This window comes from Scomber japonicus, chromosome 12 (genome assembly GCF_027409825.1).
Source record: "Scomber japonicus isolate fScoJap1 chromosome 12, fScoJap1.pri, whole genome shotgun sequence".
Lineage (NCBI taxonomy): Eukaryota > Metazoa > Chordata > Actinopteri > Scombriformes > Scombridae > Scomber > Scomber japonicus.
Window position 1 is genome coordinate 24,191,957 of NC_070589.1, and position 16,835 is coordinate 24,208,791.

The 16,835-nt window shown below is 37.6% G+C and overlaps 1 protein-coding gene across 1 annotated transcript in view; it reads left to right on the forward strand.

Annotated features, from left to right (window-relative positions):
- Positions 1-16,835, forward strand: part of ak5 (adenylate kinase 5) — an 86,139-nt gene that overhangs the window by 46,304 nt on the left and 23,000 nt on the right. The window contains exon 8 of the mRNA XM_053329965.1: positions 5,718-5,791. Within this exon, the coding sequence (XP_053185940.1) occupies positions 5,718-5,791 (74 nt within the window). The remainder of the gene's footprint in view (positions 1-5,717; positions 5,792-16,835) is intronic.

The following is a 16,835-nucleotide window of genomic DNA, read 5'->3' on the forward strand; positions in this document are numbered from 1 at the left end:
AGAACTCTCAATCACTACTTCCAATCTAATTAACGGAGCAATCATTTCCAAAATGACCACCAACATACTTAGTAGAGGGCCTGAATTTAATGATTGAAACCATAGTGACTCACTGAAAAAAAAAGATGTACTTAGTATTTGTGGAGAGAAGTTGATGCTTTTTGAATGGGAGTCAATTGGAGCCAGCATCTCGTAGCTGTTAGAGGCATTGCACTTTAAGATATTTCCACACTGGCTTCAGCCTAGAGCCGTGGTTGCCATTTGATATCACTTACAAAATTACAAAATCTTAGTACATGAGTTTGAGGCAGATGAGGTGAAGAAAGCTGAAGCAAATGTGACCCTGGCATGAGTGTATATTGGACATGTTGTGCGCCTGCATGAATATGAATGGACATTACTCGTTAGCTGGTTGCTAGGCAGCTGGTGAATGAGCCAGTGATAGAGAGGCATGAATGAAACAGCTGATGCCAATCAGGTAACATCAGTGCAACTTCAGTGATCTGCCTAAACTACACCATTATATGCAGATCTATGTAGAGGAGTACAGATGTGCCAAAGTGTTTGGTGCCTCTCGGCCTGCAAGCTGTTTATCTCACATAAAACACTTGGACATTTTGATCTGTGTAAATATGTGTTTCCTGCACTCAAACTACTGATTTTAACTTTAACCATGTCTTACACAAGTTACATTTAGAGTATATGGGTGAGATTTATTTTTTAGAAAAGTATTTTTTCTTTTCTGATATTTTTGAAGGGTAATTGAAGGTAATTTGTCACCAAGAAGTGAAACTGCCTGATATTACTAGTGTTAAGAAGAAATGTTCCTTCAACCTTTCTTGCATTCGATCAAAGTTTTTTGAAAGCTATTTGCTATCATTGTGTGTGTACATATATAATGTAGAAGAGGGAATTCTTTACAGTAGCTGTGTGCCAAAGTGATGATGAAATGTGCTGCAAAAGATATCAAACACCAAAATATCAACAATCAAAGTAAAGTAGACTCTGAGGAGTTATAGGCCTTTTTAAACTGCTGCCAGTGCCTGTGTATGTGTATGTGAGAAAACCTCCAAAAAAGGCGAGAGAACAAGTGAAAACCAAAACCATCACCCACCAGCTCCCTGGTTACCACAGGAGTTGGCATAGCAACCAGTGTTGCAGGGTTAGGTACGCTTTGTGAGAAATACAGAATCAACAAGGTAAGGATCAGTGTTTGATCAGAGAGATGATATGATAGAGACTGTCTGTGTTACATAAAAACCTGATCATTTACTGTGTTTAAAATGGGTTGAAGAGCCAGACAGATCAGATCCACATTCCTGAGTGTGGACCTGCTAAAAGCATCTGATGTTGGTTTAAATGATATGATCAGTCAGTTCTCTGAATGTGTTTCTAACAGTCAGTTTGTGATAATTATCATAAAGTTTTTATTAAAAGGAAGAGATGTTAACATTGGCAAAGACAGAAACTGGGGAAATATTCCTGGTTTTGGTTGCAAAGCGGTGATTAATTTCGGTCAGTATAAAGTGACTGTGCCCACACAGTACAGAAACCCAACAGCTTTAGTGCAAAAGCAGCTCACAGCAAAGACTCTTTCTGCTTTACTGTAACATACTGTGTAAACACATGATGAATTAAAAATATTAATAATTTTCAGGGAGAGAGTTAATTAGAAGTCTTTACTTTGTAGTTGTGTTATTTTGTGTGTAGTTCTTTCTGTTTCTCTGCATTGTGAATCCAAACTTCTGCTTCATTGATCTGGTGCAGCTGTTCTTAAACATTGTTAAACCACTGTGAGGGTTTTTTTCAAGGCATCTCTCTTTCATATAGTGTGTGTAGCACCTTTCGCACAGGTTAACTTCAAAGTGCTTTACAGATGTCTAGCCAATAAGACAGAAGAAATGTAAACAGTAAAACTATTTGAGACTAATGCACAGCAGAAATGAAAAAGAAAAAGAATGAAAACTTAAAGAAACTAATAAGCAGAATTAGATGAAGCACATAAAACACTGAACATGTAGATAAGATGTTGCTGTATAGATCTGTTCATACTTCATAGGTTTCAGTGACAAAAACACACAACATCAGGCTTTATTTTTCTCTCTTAGTTGCTTGAAAGGTTTCACATTATTTCCGGCTAAAGAGGTTTTGTGTCAAAATGTCTCAACAGCTTGTTTGACAATGTGTCCGTGCAGATGACACGCATGACACGCTCGGTGTGGGACAGCCAGCTTTTTGCTCTCTAGGAGAGGTGGTGTTCGTTCTGCTTGCTCTGGTTTGGCACACCGTCTTAAGGGCCAAAATGCATCAGCACCTCTTGGAGCTCTGCATTATTTGTAACAAACCTTTCCATCACTGCTCTGACAGTCATTATATCTGACTGCTGTGCACCTGGAAAACTCATGTGCCAGGAAGCAAACTGTCAGCTTTCATCACATCAGTCTTACAGTAGCTGCTGTGTGACTGCATATTCAACAGATCAGATTTTAATAGGATGAGTTCAATGTTTATTGCTTATTTCTTCAGTTTGAGAACATAATATGAAATTGTCACGCTGTCCTAGATGAGGTGAAATATTAAAAAATTTGAATATATCTTTTCCATCCATATCTGAATATAAGGACAGAGGTTGTTAAAGGCTGTGCAAAAAAAACATGATTTGAGTCTTCATAAATAAACCTGCCTCAAAAGACTATTTTTTTGTTGTTTTTATGTTTATGATTCATTATGTCAAGCCACACAGCTTGGGCACAGTTGCAGCACAGCAGGAAGATGCATAGAAATTAGAGAAATACTTTATCAGCATTGGCTATTAGTGACAACCAATAAAATTACATTTATTTTACAAGCAGTGCAATCTATAGCATAGTGTTTTGGTAAATTCATGATGAAGGAAACAGTTTGGAGCACATTTGCCACAACAGATTCACTCAGGAGGAAACTAAAGTTTGTGTCAGGAGGTGCAGAATCACCACAAGGGAACATATGGCACCTCAAACTAGTTGAGGAGGAGTAAACCTGTTTGGATACTGAGATCAGAGGAGTGCTGCCACCCCATGAAATAATCAGGTCAATGATATAACAGATTCACACTCTCTAGTCTGTATGTCATTGTTCAAGCAGACAGCTGAAGCCAGGGTGACACTTATTCTGATTTCATATTGAAGTCAAATTCACCTACATACCATGCATTTTTGTTTATAATCCATACATGATGTGATAAAGCCCAAACCCATACTGCGGCAAGCCTGAAGCTCACATTTCCAGTGATCCTTGACATCAAAATTGTCATGTAAGACTTGACAGCTACCAGATAGCACCTCTCTTCTCTCAACACTCGAGAACAGCCTACTACATGACAAGTCACCAACATACGAAACAGTGGATGAAACAAAGAGAGGGGCCATTAAGTAGCATATATCCTGCAAAAATCTTAAAAATAACCCTTGAATAAATGAGAAAGCCCTCATGAAGCAAAAGAGAAACCTCAATTAATTGTTCTCGAAATAATATATTAGTCTTGTGGAAAGCAAAAACCTGAAAATATTTTATAGCATAGTATGTAATAGCATAATTGTCTGCCAGGTGTTCCAACCAAGAAGTCACTTACACACCGTTTTTTTATAGCTACACTTTTAGATGCATTGAAAAACAGCACTTCTACTGTACATATGTTCTTCTACATATATGTTCCATAATGGAGCCTCACAAAAGGTGTTCCTAGGGATAAAAAGGAATGTAGCACTTTTTGAATGGACCACTTTGGTGCTGCATATCTCTAAACCACACTTAAGAAATGTTTGAAATCTGGGTCATATTTATACAATTCTAGCTTAAATCTTCTCATTGATGACATGTTCAAAATGAAACCTATATGGAATAGCTGAGGGAAACACAAAGACAGAGTAAAATTTAAAAATAGGCAGCACTTGACAGCAACTCTTTAAGGAAAATTGCCTTTTAGTCCATCTGCTGTTTCTAGTGCCACATTTCCCCCAGGAAGCGAGGAAAAACCACTGCCTTTCTCCTCCAGCCTCCAGCTGTGATTATCACAGCAGCACATGTGGACTGAAGTGCTGCTGATGACCACCTGACATCACTGGCCTCAACAGCATAACAAAAATCTCCACACAAAGAACAAGATTCAATCTGACATGTTGCCGACACTTAAGTTTGTTTGTTTGTGTGTTTGGGTATGTGTCGGGTTTCTACACAAATTTGGTGCATTCTGGAGGTGTTTAACATAATGCATCTAGGAAATTCACAGCTGCCATCTCTCAGGAATCTGCCTGGCTGTATGAGGCTGCAGAATCCTTGCAGACACTAACCCACTCAAGATGCTCTGTCCTGCAGAAAAAATCTGCCAAAGGGGAAAGTTGTTAACGACACATTTCCACTGAGGAAGGTGATGAAAATCTCCCTCCGCTGCTTTTTAACAGCAGAAGTTCAGGTGTTTATGAAGCCAAAATGAACCTTGCTTTGAGTTGATTTCTCTTTGCAATGTGTTGCTCTGACTGAACATCAAAGCACAGATGTGCAGCTGCATCTGGGCGTTGCTTCACCTGCTGTTGTGGCACACAAAGACAAAATGAGCTCACATGTAATACAGAGAGATCATGCGATATACATCAGTACAGGCATATATCTGCTGGCTCCCCTTCCTACCATATACCCGTTCTTGTCTGTTTTAGGGTGGAACAGTCATTATGGGGAGATAGCAGGTCAACAGTTTATGCTACATAGAAGATCATCGGAAATCTGGGAAGTTGAAGATAGTTAATAATGAGATGCGGTTTAGCAATGTGTGTCATGTTTTTCTCGTCATAAAACTGTAATGAGCACTGTGTTTTGGTAAGGTGCCTATTTAGAGTGCAATATTGGTTGCAGCAATTTTTGGGTTGATACCATTTGTTACACAGATTTGGTGCCAAATTTAACTATATCTTACCACTCCAGAATTGATCCCTCCAAAATATCACATTAAGACACCAAGATATTGATCAACACCACAGAAAAAAACAGAAAATGTCATTTTGTGATTTGGTATCAAAAACTTGACATTTGGACATTTCTGTAAGAATTGCATTGTTTGGCAATCGGATGGGGAGCACTTCTGTTATGGAAATTACTCTGAAATTATTCTAACCCTAACCCTATTGTCAACATACCCAGGAAATCCATACATCCTAATTTGTGGTTGTAAAGTTTTGTGAGATAGTGACTACAGGCCACAAAAGGTATTTTTTATGACTACTAAGGGGAATTACATCATCAAATATAAATACAATTGGGCTCATTGTAGTCTCAGCTTTCCAGTTGTTAAATGTATGCAATTCAAACTGTTTTGGGATCCCTGTATGCAAAAATATTCAAATACACTATTTTAAGAATAGGAGGGGACAGCTAGCATGACTCTGTCCAAAGTTCAAATATGTGTGTACTAGCAGCTCTAAATATCACAAATAAACACTATATCGTGTTTGTTTAATTTGTACCCAGCAGCTTCCTTGAGTCTTGTCCTCATTAAGACACTGCCAGGAAATTAGTGACTCTTGGCAGGCTAATTACCTCCTAATGCTTCTAACTCCATATTTAATACAGACATGAATCGTATTGAACTTCTCATCTAACTGTCATCAGGAAACCGATGTTGAACTATTATTTTAAGCCGATACCTGCATCAAGTTTTGTGATTGTTGTTGATGTTTTTCCTACAGGCCCCAGTGAGCTGGATCTTAGTCTACTGGGAGAAACCAGCAGCTTGGCAGATGTTGCCTGCAAGTACGATGAGGTAAGATCATGATTCATTAGTATCCGTTAAATGTGGAAGGTTGAGCATGGCGGCTCATTCCTGAATTTGAGAACACATACTGTATATTATGATGAATATCCTAAGGCTTATTTTAGTTTACTGTTGTCTCTTTCTTAATTAGGCAGAACCATTAACATACTGCACAACAGACTTCCTCCAAGTATTCTGTTGTTCATCAGAAAAGTCATCGTCTCTGGAAATATGAATTCATTTGGGTTCAACTTAAAAACACTCACCAAGCACATTGTACATTACACATTGTAAGTGCTGAAACGGGTCAACGATGTCTTCCAAAACTCTTAAACAAAACAAATTGAAAGATACTATTCGATGGAGAGATTTCTCAAACTGGAACCTTTTACCAACCAACATAAAACACTTTTCTAATACAAGAATTATAAAATAAAACAGCAAATCCAATATACAATCACCAAAAAACTATTATTAGAGTTAATTACAGTTTATTAGTCTATTAGAGTTAATTGCCAAAGAGGTACTGTATATTGAAAGTTATTCCTAATATTTTGCCCCCCTCATGTATGTTAATGAGGTGAACACAAATATTAGGAAACCCTTTCCAATATAATGCACTCTGGTACACCACCATATAAAGTAGAATTATCACCTGTCTAACAATGTCGGCAAAAATTGAACATGTATAAGCTTAATGAATGCATTAGATCCATGTGCTCAATGAGTGTATATTGGCTAATATGATGTATTGTTAAGATCTATCTCTTTATGGTGATGTATCCGCTTCAGTCTTTCATGTTAGTCATTCAGTTTTGTTTTATGTGATATATGCTAATGTATAGATCTCGTCATAGTTCAATATCATATTTATGTGTACAAATGGATCACAGGAAGACTAGCAAGTGAATCAGCACATTCTCTTAACAATACACAATAATATTAAATGCCAGAAACATGACTACTAACAAAGAAATTCAAAATATTCTGACCTACTTGCTTAGAAATACAAAAGACCTGAGTATACACAAGGAGGAGGAAATATAATTAGTTTTATTTCAGGAGTTTCTCACTATAATTTTATTATACCAGAAGTCAGCATAATATACCAGGCTTATAAGTTTACAACAGAAACTATATACATCAAAAGCCTTCATCAGCCTCGAGATGACGGCAGTGCCCCAAGCAGTAATGCATTTAGGAGAATGAGCTAAATGTCAAAAAGCTAAACTGTGAATCTTTCACCTCAATCGTCTCCATTACATCCTTGTTCAAATACTGTGATCTGTAGTAAGTTCATATTAATCTTATTGTCCTTTTTCGTGTTAACAGATATCTTATTTTTCCCCAATTCCAAACCTCCACTCTCTTTTTCCTTGCTCTACCTTTTTATAGTTGCAAAACATAAATGACAATCTGCAAATTACCTTTCTCAAAAATGGCAAACAGTGAACTTGTTTCAAAGGCCGGATGATTCAGCGGTGTGCAGAGAGTTGGAGAAGTTTGTTGCGTAATGTTTGGCAAAGGTGCAGATGAGCATCTTTCCTCCGCACAGTTCTGCCTCTGCTGTGAAGCACAACCCTGACCTCTGTCTCATCCTCCATCCTACAAAGTGTCTAGAAACAAATTACTCAGCTCTCTTTCGCATCAGCTACTCTCTGCTTCTTCCACTTCATTTTTCTAACTCTAGGCTCCTTTGGTTGTGCTGTGTTGTGTTGATGGAGGTTGTTGTTGTTTATTGTTGTGTGTTTTTTGAGAGCATATACACTCTTTCTGCACACAATTCACATTTAATAGTGAGTGCATTTAATAGTGAGTGCATAATTCACACTTGAGAGCTGCTTGTGGTAATTCAGTCTGTCAGTCTGCTTATTGTTGGCTGCCACAGTAGAGGAGAAGTGTTGGTTTACTCTGGGGTATAGAGCAAAAAGTCTGTTACATTTCTGTCTCAATCTTCCTTGTAGATTATAGATAACTTGTTTTTCTATTTTTTTCACATTTTGCTTGTAAGTGCCTGTCAAGTTTATGTCCTTATGTAGCTCAGTACACCGGTGTTCTGATTCCAATGGAAATATTTGATGGTTGTAATGGAAAGTATCAACTCAGTAGGGTACTATATGTCCCCTACAGTATTTCAGAAGAGATTTTTAAGGGATTCACCAATTACACATTTTAGTCCTGATGACTTTGTCCAATAACTCAATTCAGTTCAGTATTGCCTGATACAGAGTACTGATTTCATACCAGTGCTTTTCTTTTTTTCTTTTAAATTGAAATCTATGTCACCTCACTATACTGAACTGATTAGGATCATAAATGGTAATATGTTGCTGTAAATGAGAATATTTTTATTACAGTGTTTTGAGTCTTTATAAAATTGTAGAAGAATGGTCTCACTTTCAGTGACTTTCACATCCATAATGTATGCTGAGTATCCATCAGTTTAGATATTAATCTCCACACAGCCATGCAGCCCAAACTTTGCTTACTCAGCTGGAAACTTCAGCAGTAAGTCTGTTTCCATCCACCTGTTTTATTTTCAGATTGTGCATACAAGCATAGCAGAAAAAGGTTTAATGTCACAAAAATCTTTACATTTGGCTGATGTGTAAAAGTTGGCTGTATCACTAAAAAAAAAAGAATGATGGGGAGACTTTTTTATGTGACCTCTTTTTCTGCACTGGACTAAAGAATCATCAACAAAAACTGTTTATCTCGATGAGCCAAACTCCAAATACTCACAGTACAACAGTAGTAAATAAAAACATGCATTTGTATCTCTTTTGCTGATTTTATGGAAATGTGGTTTAAATTTGCAGTGCATTTGGTTGTAAACTTGGCAGATATGCCAATTTCTCTCGTAATTAGTTCAATTTGCTACAGCTGGTGGCGTTCACTCCAACTGCAGGAAATATTGAGTGAGAGAGAGAGCAGCTGATCAATACTAAAGCAACCCAGGAGGATGATTCAAAACCAAACAAAGACATTGCCTGGCTGTACCCAATTACAGTCATACTAAATTAAATTTAATACCAGTAGAGTACTCTACTTAACCTATCAAAGGCTGCAGCCCTCTCTTCCAGACTCAGCCTATTGTGATACAGTATGTGCTGTCGGTGTGTAATTGTGCACAGAGCTCATCACAGAGCACCAGCTCTGCCCACAGAAAGAGTGACTCTCACAGAATTACTCTCACAGCCAGGTGCCTCGTTACTGGTCTGCCAGCAGCCTGCTGGGGGTCTCCTGGGCTTCATGGCCCACTGTGATTTCCTAAAAAACACTCTTAGTCATACAGTATCTGTTAAATGTGAACATTTTTAAAAAGTTCAATTATCTTGTTAAAATCCTTAAAATTACATCTACAGTACTCCCTCATTAAACATTTGAGAATCTGTGAATATGCAAAGATGTCTCCTACTTCACTTTAAATCCATTTTCAGTGTTTGTGCACTGGAGGCTTCAGGATTCTTGAGAGGCTGATCAATAATTATTGATTAATGTGACCTAATTGTCATTATTCAGACACATTCAGCCTCAGAATAAAGCCTGACCTATCAATACAGAATGCTGCTAATCCTTGTAGAAGAGATCACAGAGTGGTTTGTGGACAAGCAGGGTGCAAACTAAAAGCAGCAGCCAGCTCATTGAAGAGCTAGCAACCCTGTGCTGTCCTTCCTGCGGCGAGCAGTGACACTCTTTTCTGTGAAGTGGAACGAAGACGCTGTGCAGCCTTGTCATCCTATATTTTTGGCCTTGGATATGAGATGGAGATGGATTTTCTTGGCATGCTGCTGTACAAAAGGTGGCGGAGTAGGGAGACGGAAGGGCAGAGCAGCTATTTTGAGTCTCGGGTGTCAAATCTCATAAACATTTTCCTCTAATTATTTCTTGCCTTCCACCGCTCCTAATTTACTCTGGATAAAAGAGCATCGGCTGTGGATGTGCGTGGCATTTATGCTCATATTTGAAGTTTGATGTAGCATATTTCTTATTACCTTTGATAACTGGCCAAATGCAAATAATGTAAGTACTATTCTCTACATAATCTACTAGATGACATTTACCAGAAAATATCTAAAGGTGAACATGGCGCCAATATTTCAGAACACAACATTTCCTCAACAATGGTCAAGGGAGAAATCCCCACAGAGATAATGTATTCAATGACATTTAAGGAATACTATGGAGCCCCTAAGGGGACATAGGCAAAAAATATACACATATTGAGGCCACGTATTACTACATTGAGTGCTCAAAATATTATTGCATGTGTAAAGATACAATTTGTTCTCATGGTTTGGGTCATTTCTGCACATAAGATGAGTGTATATATGCAAAGAACCAACAGTTCAGTGCACCTGCCTCAACTATCAGGTATCAGAGTGTGGCTGCCCACTACTCCTAAACAGTTAGGATGGGTATCAATATAATAGGATGGGTAAGGATAGGATAGGATGTAGAGTATACATTCCTACAATAAAAAATGAGATTTGGCTCATAACAGCAATATTAATGCTGTGTACACACTCCTCATCAGCTTGGTAAATGTTAACATGGATTTGTTAAAGGGGACGTATTATGCACATTTCTAGGACTATATTTAGATTACTCTACCGGAATAGCTTTATATGATTTACACTTCACATAACTTCTTATGTATCTTTTCTCTTTATGCAGCCCCTCAGTTCAGCCTCTATCTGAAACATATATATATACATATATTCACCCCAATTTTTGGAACTTTGACCAAATTTAACACAGATATCAGACATTATAACAGTATAAAAGTTGTAGAGTGGTACCTCACGGAAAAACAACAGCTGTATCAGATTGGAGTCAAACTTTTTAAACCACTTCTGCATTATAATATACTTTTATTCCAGTGATGAAAAACTGTTTCTCCACAACAGAGCTTGATTTGCTGTGTGCATGTCATGCAATCACCCACCCATAGCTCATGACTTGAGTACAGAGTACAATATCATCTGGAAAAAGTACAGAACAAAGTCTCTCAAAGTCAAACTAGATGTTTACCTGACATTTAATACAGTATCTTAATGGAACGGCTATTCTCTGTCAAAAGGCATTGTGGGAAATGTAGGAGATAAGTGCTGTTCAAAGGTTAATGATTTGTTAGAGGTAAAATGTTTAGAAGGGTATTTAGGCTCCAGTGAGTAATTATTTTCAATATTGATCCATTTGCTGATTAGTTCTTTGAGTAATCATTTTGTTGGTAAAATGTCAGAAAATTGAGTTAATAGTTATAAATTCTAAAAGTCAAAAATGATATCTTCAAATGTCTTGTTTAGTCTGATCCGCAGTCCATATCCAAAGATATTGAGACCTTTAAGTTCTCACACCGCAACCTCAGAATATTAAAATTATTTAGCTTAAAGACAAATGCTAAAATGTTTTTTTCTCTGATCAAAATCATTGCTGATTAATTTTCTAAAGGGCACACTTTGCTCCAGTGAGTGAAAACCACATAGAAGCAAAGTCCATATCAAACTTTCATCGTCACCACATCAGAAATAGACATTGTGCTGCTGCTCCCTGTGTAGTGATGATGATGTCTGGCATTCTTCAGCCCACCAGAGGATCTCCAGGCTCATTTTGACAGACATGACAGTTCAATATCAGGATCCTGAGGTTTGAAAGTAATGAGTTTAGGGCGATAGCCACCGCACATTTGATTAGATCACAAAGGTGACTCATCAAGAGAGTCTGATGTTGAGGATCATAAGAAATGGACATTGTGCTGCTGCTCCAAACCTGCTCCATCAGATATCTGTAGAGGTGAAGCTCCAGACATAGTCCAGACATTCATAGTCATCAGAGGATTAGTCCTAATGGCTTTTGCAATCCCCTGACTTTTAGTTTCATTCCTAAACTTTACTTCATTACAGTATGTGAAACTTTAAAAACGAATTACTAGCAAAATTGGATTGCAGCATGTGCACAAAACTTAAACCCAATAAAAGAAACATACACACTAAGAAGAAAAATGCAATCCAAAACATCTGCAGATAGGAAACATCCTTTATAAGATAAATAAAACTACTGCACAGAACCACCCAGCAGTGCTCATGGAGATATAATGAGAGAGAAAGCCCAGAAATATAAACAATACAATTCTTTCCACTGTACTAGTATGAGTAATAGGAGTTGTTATGTGCAAGGCAAACACACACACCCCTTCCCCCTTGTGCTGTGTGTGTATAGATCGCTGTGGCTGATGGTATAAAGGATTTTCTCCCTTTTACTGCGAGGGGCCCACAGACGTCGACCTGCCTGATGGAAGAGGCTGAATCTCACTAAACAGGAAGAGTTGTGGGTGTTTTTTTTTTTCTCTTTTTTAAGATTACTTTAAGATTGACCGTCTTCTAGAAAGTGTGTTGCAGTACAATATCCACCAGTAGAAACAACAGCATCATTAAACTTCTATGGTTATGTTTAGGTACTGGCAGCACTTATTTACAGTCAGGGGAAGTCAGGGGTGGTCTTACACAGAGAGGGTTGCAGTGGCTTGAAGCACATTTTCATTGACGTTTAACTGAAACCACCAAGTGCTTTATTTAAAAACCTAACCACACACAAGACTCAGGATGTGAATCTCTGCTGTCACTGAAATCTCTACTGTGAGCCAGTATAGATTTGTCAAGTAATGCAGATTTCACCAACTCTTTGACGTCTTTGTACTTTTGTGGACAATGTTGCATTTTATTGAGCAGCACCGCTTTATGGCAATACTGGATTTACTTGCAATGATGAATTCATGGATTAGTGTGATTATCCTTGAACTAGCGTAGTAGTAGTAAGTAGTAAATTATACACGTAATAGATTATTTTTTCCATGTTTTAGTACCACAGTCAGGCCACAAAATGAGGAAGACTACCTTGAGATTCCCAGAACACTTCTGTGCTCACTGGAAGATAAACCCATTTGAAATCAATTTGGCCTTTCCCCTGATACCGCCCACCCCTCTAGTGGTAAAGATACCAAAAAAAAAAGAAACCCCAGCAAAGTTGTCTCTCTAGCATCCATCTATTAGATTTTCTTGACAGTGCAGTGTAGCCTCACTGGGCTGTTAACATGAATAGAGAGACTTTAGGTGTTATGTTGTTATGTTTTATGATTGAACGTGTGTTGCTGTGTGTATTACGTATAGTCAATCATCACCAATATACAAAATCAGCTGCTGGAATAAGATAAGATCGACTTTAATGTCCCGAGGGAAATTTGTCTTGTGCAAAAGTGCTACGCAGAGCTGCAGTCAATCGATACAATAAATAAACATAGTCAGAAATAGAAGAATAATCTTTACAGATTTGAGTGTTTGCGTGTGTGTGTGTGTGTGTGTGTGTGTGTGTGTGTGTGTGCCTCTGTGTGTGTATACATGTCTTGTCTCCGTCACGTGTAAGCAATGCATGCTGTGAATGTGTTTCTCTCCCTTTCTCTCTCTGAGTCATCGGACCAGTTGGTGTACCCACATGCCAAGCTGGCTCGTCGTTGCCACCCAGCACTCCCCCACACTGACGGCATTTATTTAACACTAACAGAGCTCTGCTTCACTCCAATCCTCCGTCTCTACTGTTCTGCTACTGTATGTGACTGCAGCTTTGCTTTAATCCCTCTGCTGACAGCTACACGTCTCTATCATAAACCATTAAAAGTCAGCAGTAGAGTAATGTGAGGTCAAGAGCCAGCAATAGATGGAAATGTCAACTGAGGTCTTTTTCTGCAGTGATCTGTGCAGCCTGTGACCTAAATTGGCTTTGATGCCGAGCTGTTTTCTGATATGTTTTGGCAGTCGGCTGCATTTCAAACTGCACATTTAAAATACAGCAACTCTGTGTCAATGTTTGGGCACGAGCACAAAGGATTTCTTTAGACCTTTTTTGACATCTCGTCTTCTTCTTCTTGTTCTATTTCAATAACAACTGATCGTCACGTAGCATATTGACTTGACTCCCACTAGTAGCCCAGTGTTTATCGTCGATCCATAGAGGACGTGCAGAAGAGTGAAATGTTCCTCCAGGGCCACAGTGTAACATATATGACAGACAGCAGAGGCTATCACTAAATGGCTGTACTATACTGTTAACTCTGTTACTGAATCTGCTGACAGCTACACAGCTGACAAGTTCAACAAGACAGCACAGACAACTATGCAGAATAAATACAGAATATGAAATATATAAATAACAGTAAATATAAACATGTTCACATTAGATGTAGAGTCAGTCATTCAGGAAAAAGACTGTTTATATTTGAACTAAACACCCCAAACAAATACACCCCTCCCTTCATGCTGCTTCAGAGGCTCCACCCTCAAATTCATGGACGCTCATTGACAAGGCAACAGCCAAAAAAGAAATATGGTGGAGCTCAGACTGACTGTAGAGTCACTTCTGTTCCTCTCACACTTTGTCATGAGCAGAAAATCAAATTTCATCTCCTGAGCACAACGTTGTATTGATTTGTTGACACTGTTAAAATAAGTTCAAAACACATATATAGCAGCAAATTTGAGTGATTTAAGCAGCTGCCTGCTCAGATTTGTGTCACTAAATGCGACACAAACAGACTCAGAATGTAAAAAAACATGCAGGATGTCCCACGCTGAAGTCTTGGATTCAGTGTGGACTGATACATTTAATAAAATAAAAGTGTATCTGCACAGTGAGAAAACACTTTCTCCAGAATCACTGACTCCACCTTTAAAGCACTTACCATTATATGCTAAATTAAATCTATAAGTGTAGTTGTAGTTTGGCACTGAATAGCTCTGATTAAAGTAGTTTATGATGGGGGTTGTTGGTTTGTGTGTGCAGGGGTGTAGTGCAGCGTTTCTGCACAGTGCACTGAGGATCCTGACAGAAGAAGAACAATATTTGTTTTGCACTTCATGAACATCTTTTAGTTTTAACGTATTTACCACTATTATATCGTATTGTGTTCAAATGCTAAATATTTGATTGCATCCTTCTGATTGGTATGTTACTGATATCAGGATTTTAGTATTGTAAACATTGTTAATAATTGTATGTGTACCCGCTGACATACACATCTACTCACACATATGTCTGACTATATTTAATGAAGTAGTGTCAAAACATCGAAGGTGAACTCACTAAATCTATTATCTCTTCAGTGTGTAGACGCCCTTTCCTCAATATTGTTTTTGCCAGAACACCTACAATTTGTATAAACTACTTTTTGGCTCCATAAAGTACAAAACAACACAGTTTTCATTACAGGGTGAGAATGAAAATGCCAATGTACATTTCTATCCACTCTAAGCAGTCATCTCACGCTGCATTTATATGCACATCTCCCAAATGTGAAGTTGGATGTTCAATTTTTACACTTTCAATTGCATTTTAGTGGGAAGTGAAATGAAACATGATGGTAATGAAGCACATAATGTAGTGTTCGGATGATAGGTGCATGACTGGGTTCTTGCCAGTAGAGACGATAAATGTTAGTTTTATGTCCAATTTTATGTAAAAGGTTCATATTACCCAATATTTGAACAGCAGCATGGTGTCAGTGCAGCTACATCACAATTTATGTACCACAAAATTCATCAGTTGTCAGTCCTCAGGGTTTGAGGGACTATCAAGTTGTACATTTAGGTGGAAAACTCAATAAATTCCCTTCATACACACACTGCTGACTGCTCGCATGACTCACTTTCTGTGTCCCTTTTATTTTTAATTTATTCACATTTTAATTTTAAATCCTCTCTATGTTGTAATTATTTGAAGAAGTGAGACAGCACTTAACTTCAGAGTATGTTAAGGGACCAAATTGGATCAATTATTCCATCAAATTGTCTCAAAACAACTTGCAAATCTTTCATTCAAATGATGAATTCATGCACTCAACACAATTATTTGGTTTCTCCATTTGGTCGTTTATATCCTCAAGTCACACATAATTTACTGCTTCTCTTTTTTTTCATAGAGGAAACTGAATGCATTTCACTCTGAGAAATTCAAGCAGGCGTTTTCAGTATTTTTTTAAAAACTTTTTATATATACTATTAAATTAGGGACATTTATTGCATATACTTAGTTCTGTCTACCCTTATTTCCTGTTTGCCTCTTCACAGCCCTGCTAGCTAAAAAAAGAAAGAATGTGTAGCTCAAGCAGCAAGAAAGGTGGTAGTCAGGCAGACTCAGACTCGTATTTGAATAAGTAAAAACTGATTTATTCAGTCCGGAGTAACAACAAAAAGAATGTGTGTCCAAAAATGTAAAGAATACAAACAATCAAGAATGAACTGGCTTAACTCAAGATGCACAAGGGCTGAACTAAGGCATGAACACATGCACACAACTACACCGTCATCCTCTGAGTCCCACTAAACCTACATCTCTCCCCTTAAATCAGCCCTCCACTGTATTCTCCCTTGTACCAATTGGCACTTAACCACACATCATTCCCAACATTATCCTTATAAACCAAAACAAGAATCATAAAGATAGCAAACCAAACATTTAACTGAGTACAATAAATTCCCCCATACTTAGTCCAACCCACTAATAACCAGTGTATAAATACAGGAATTAGTTGGGCGGTTATTCCTTTTGTCTTCCTTTTACTTATTAAACTCAGAACTAAACCCAATAAAAAATAATTAAAAACTTGGCTGTGTTTTACTTTAACCTAAAGTTTGCTGATAGTATGCATCAGCATATGATTACTGGTAAACTAATGGTTTAACAAGTATAGTCAAAATCAAAAGATAGCTGGTGTTGATGGTAAAAAATGATGAGAAATGATGGGTTTCACCTACTTTGTCACAAATAGTTTGTTGTAGTGCTAGTATAATATAAAATAGCAATAATTGATTTATAAGGCGGAGAGGAACTGCAGGATTGGGTGAATCAATAAGAGCAGCTCCTTACATTTCACACATAGTAATTGAATCTATTGTCAATATAAAAATATTCATTACAAGAGCTTTAGATTAAGTAAATAAAAATACTTAAAGACTAATTGAGCCTCCTTAATTGAGTAATATTAAAAATAATTATAGTTAAT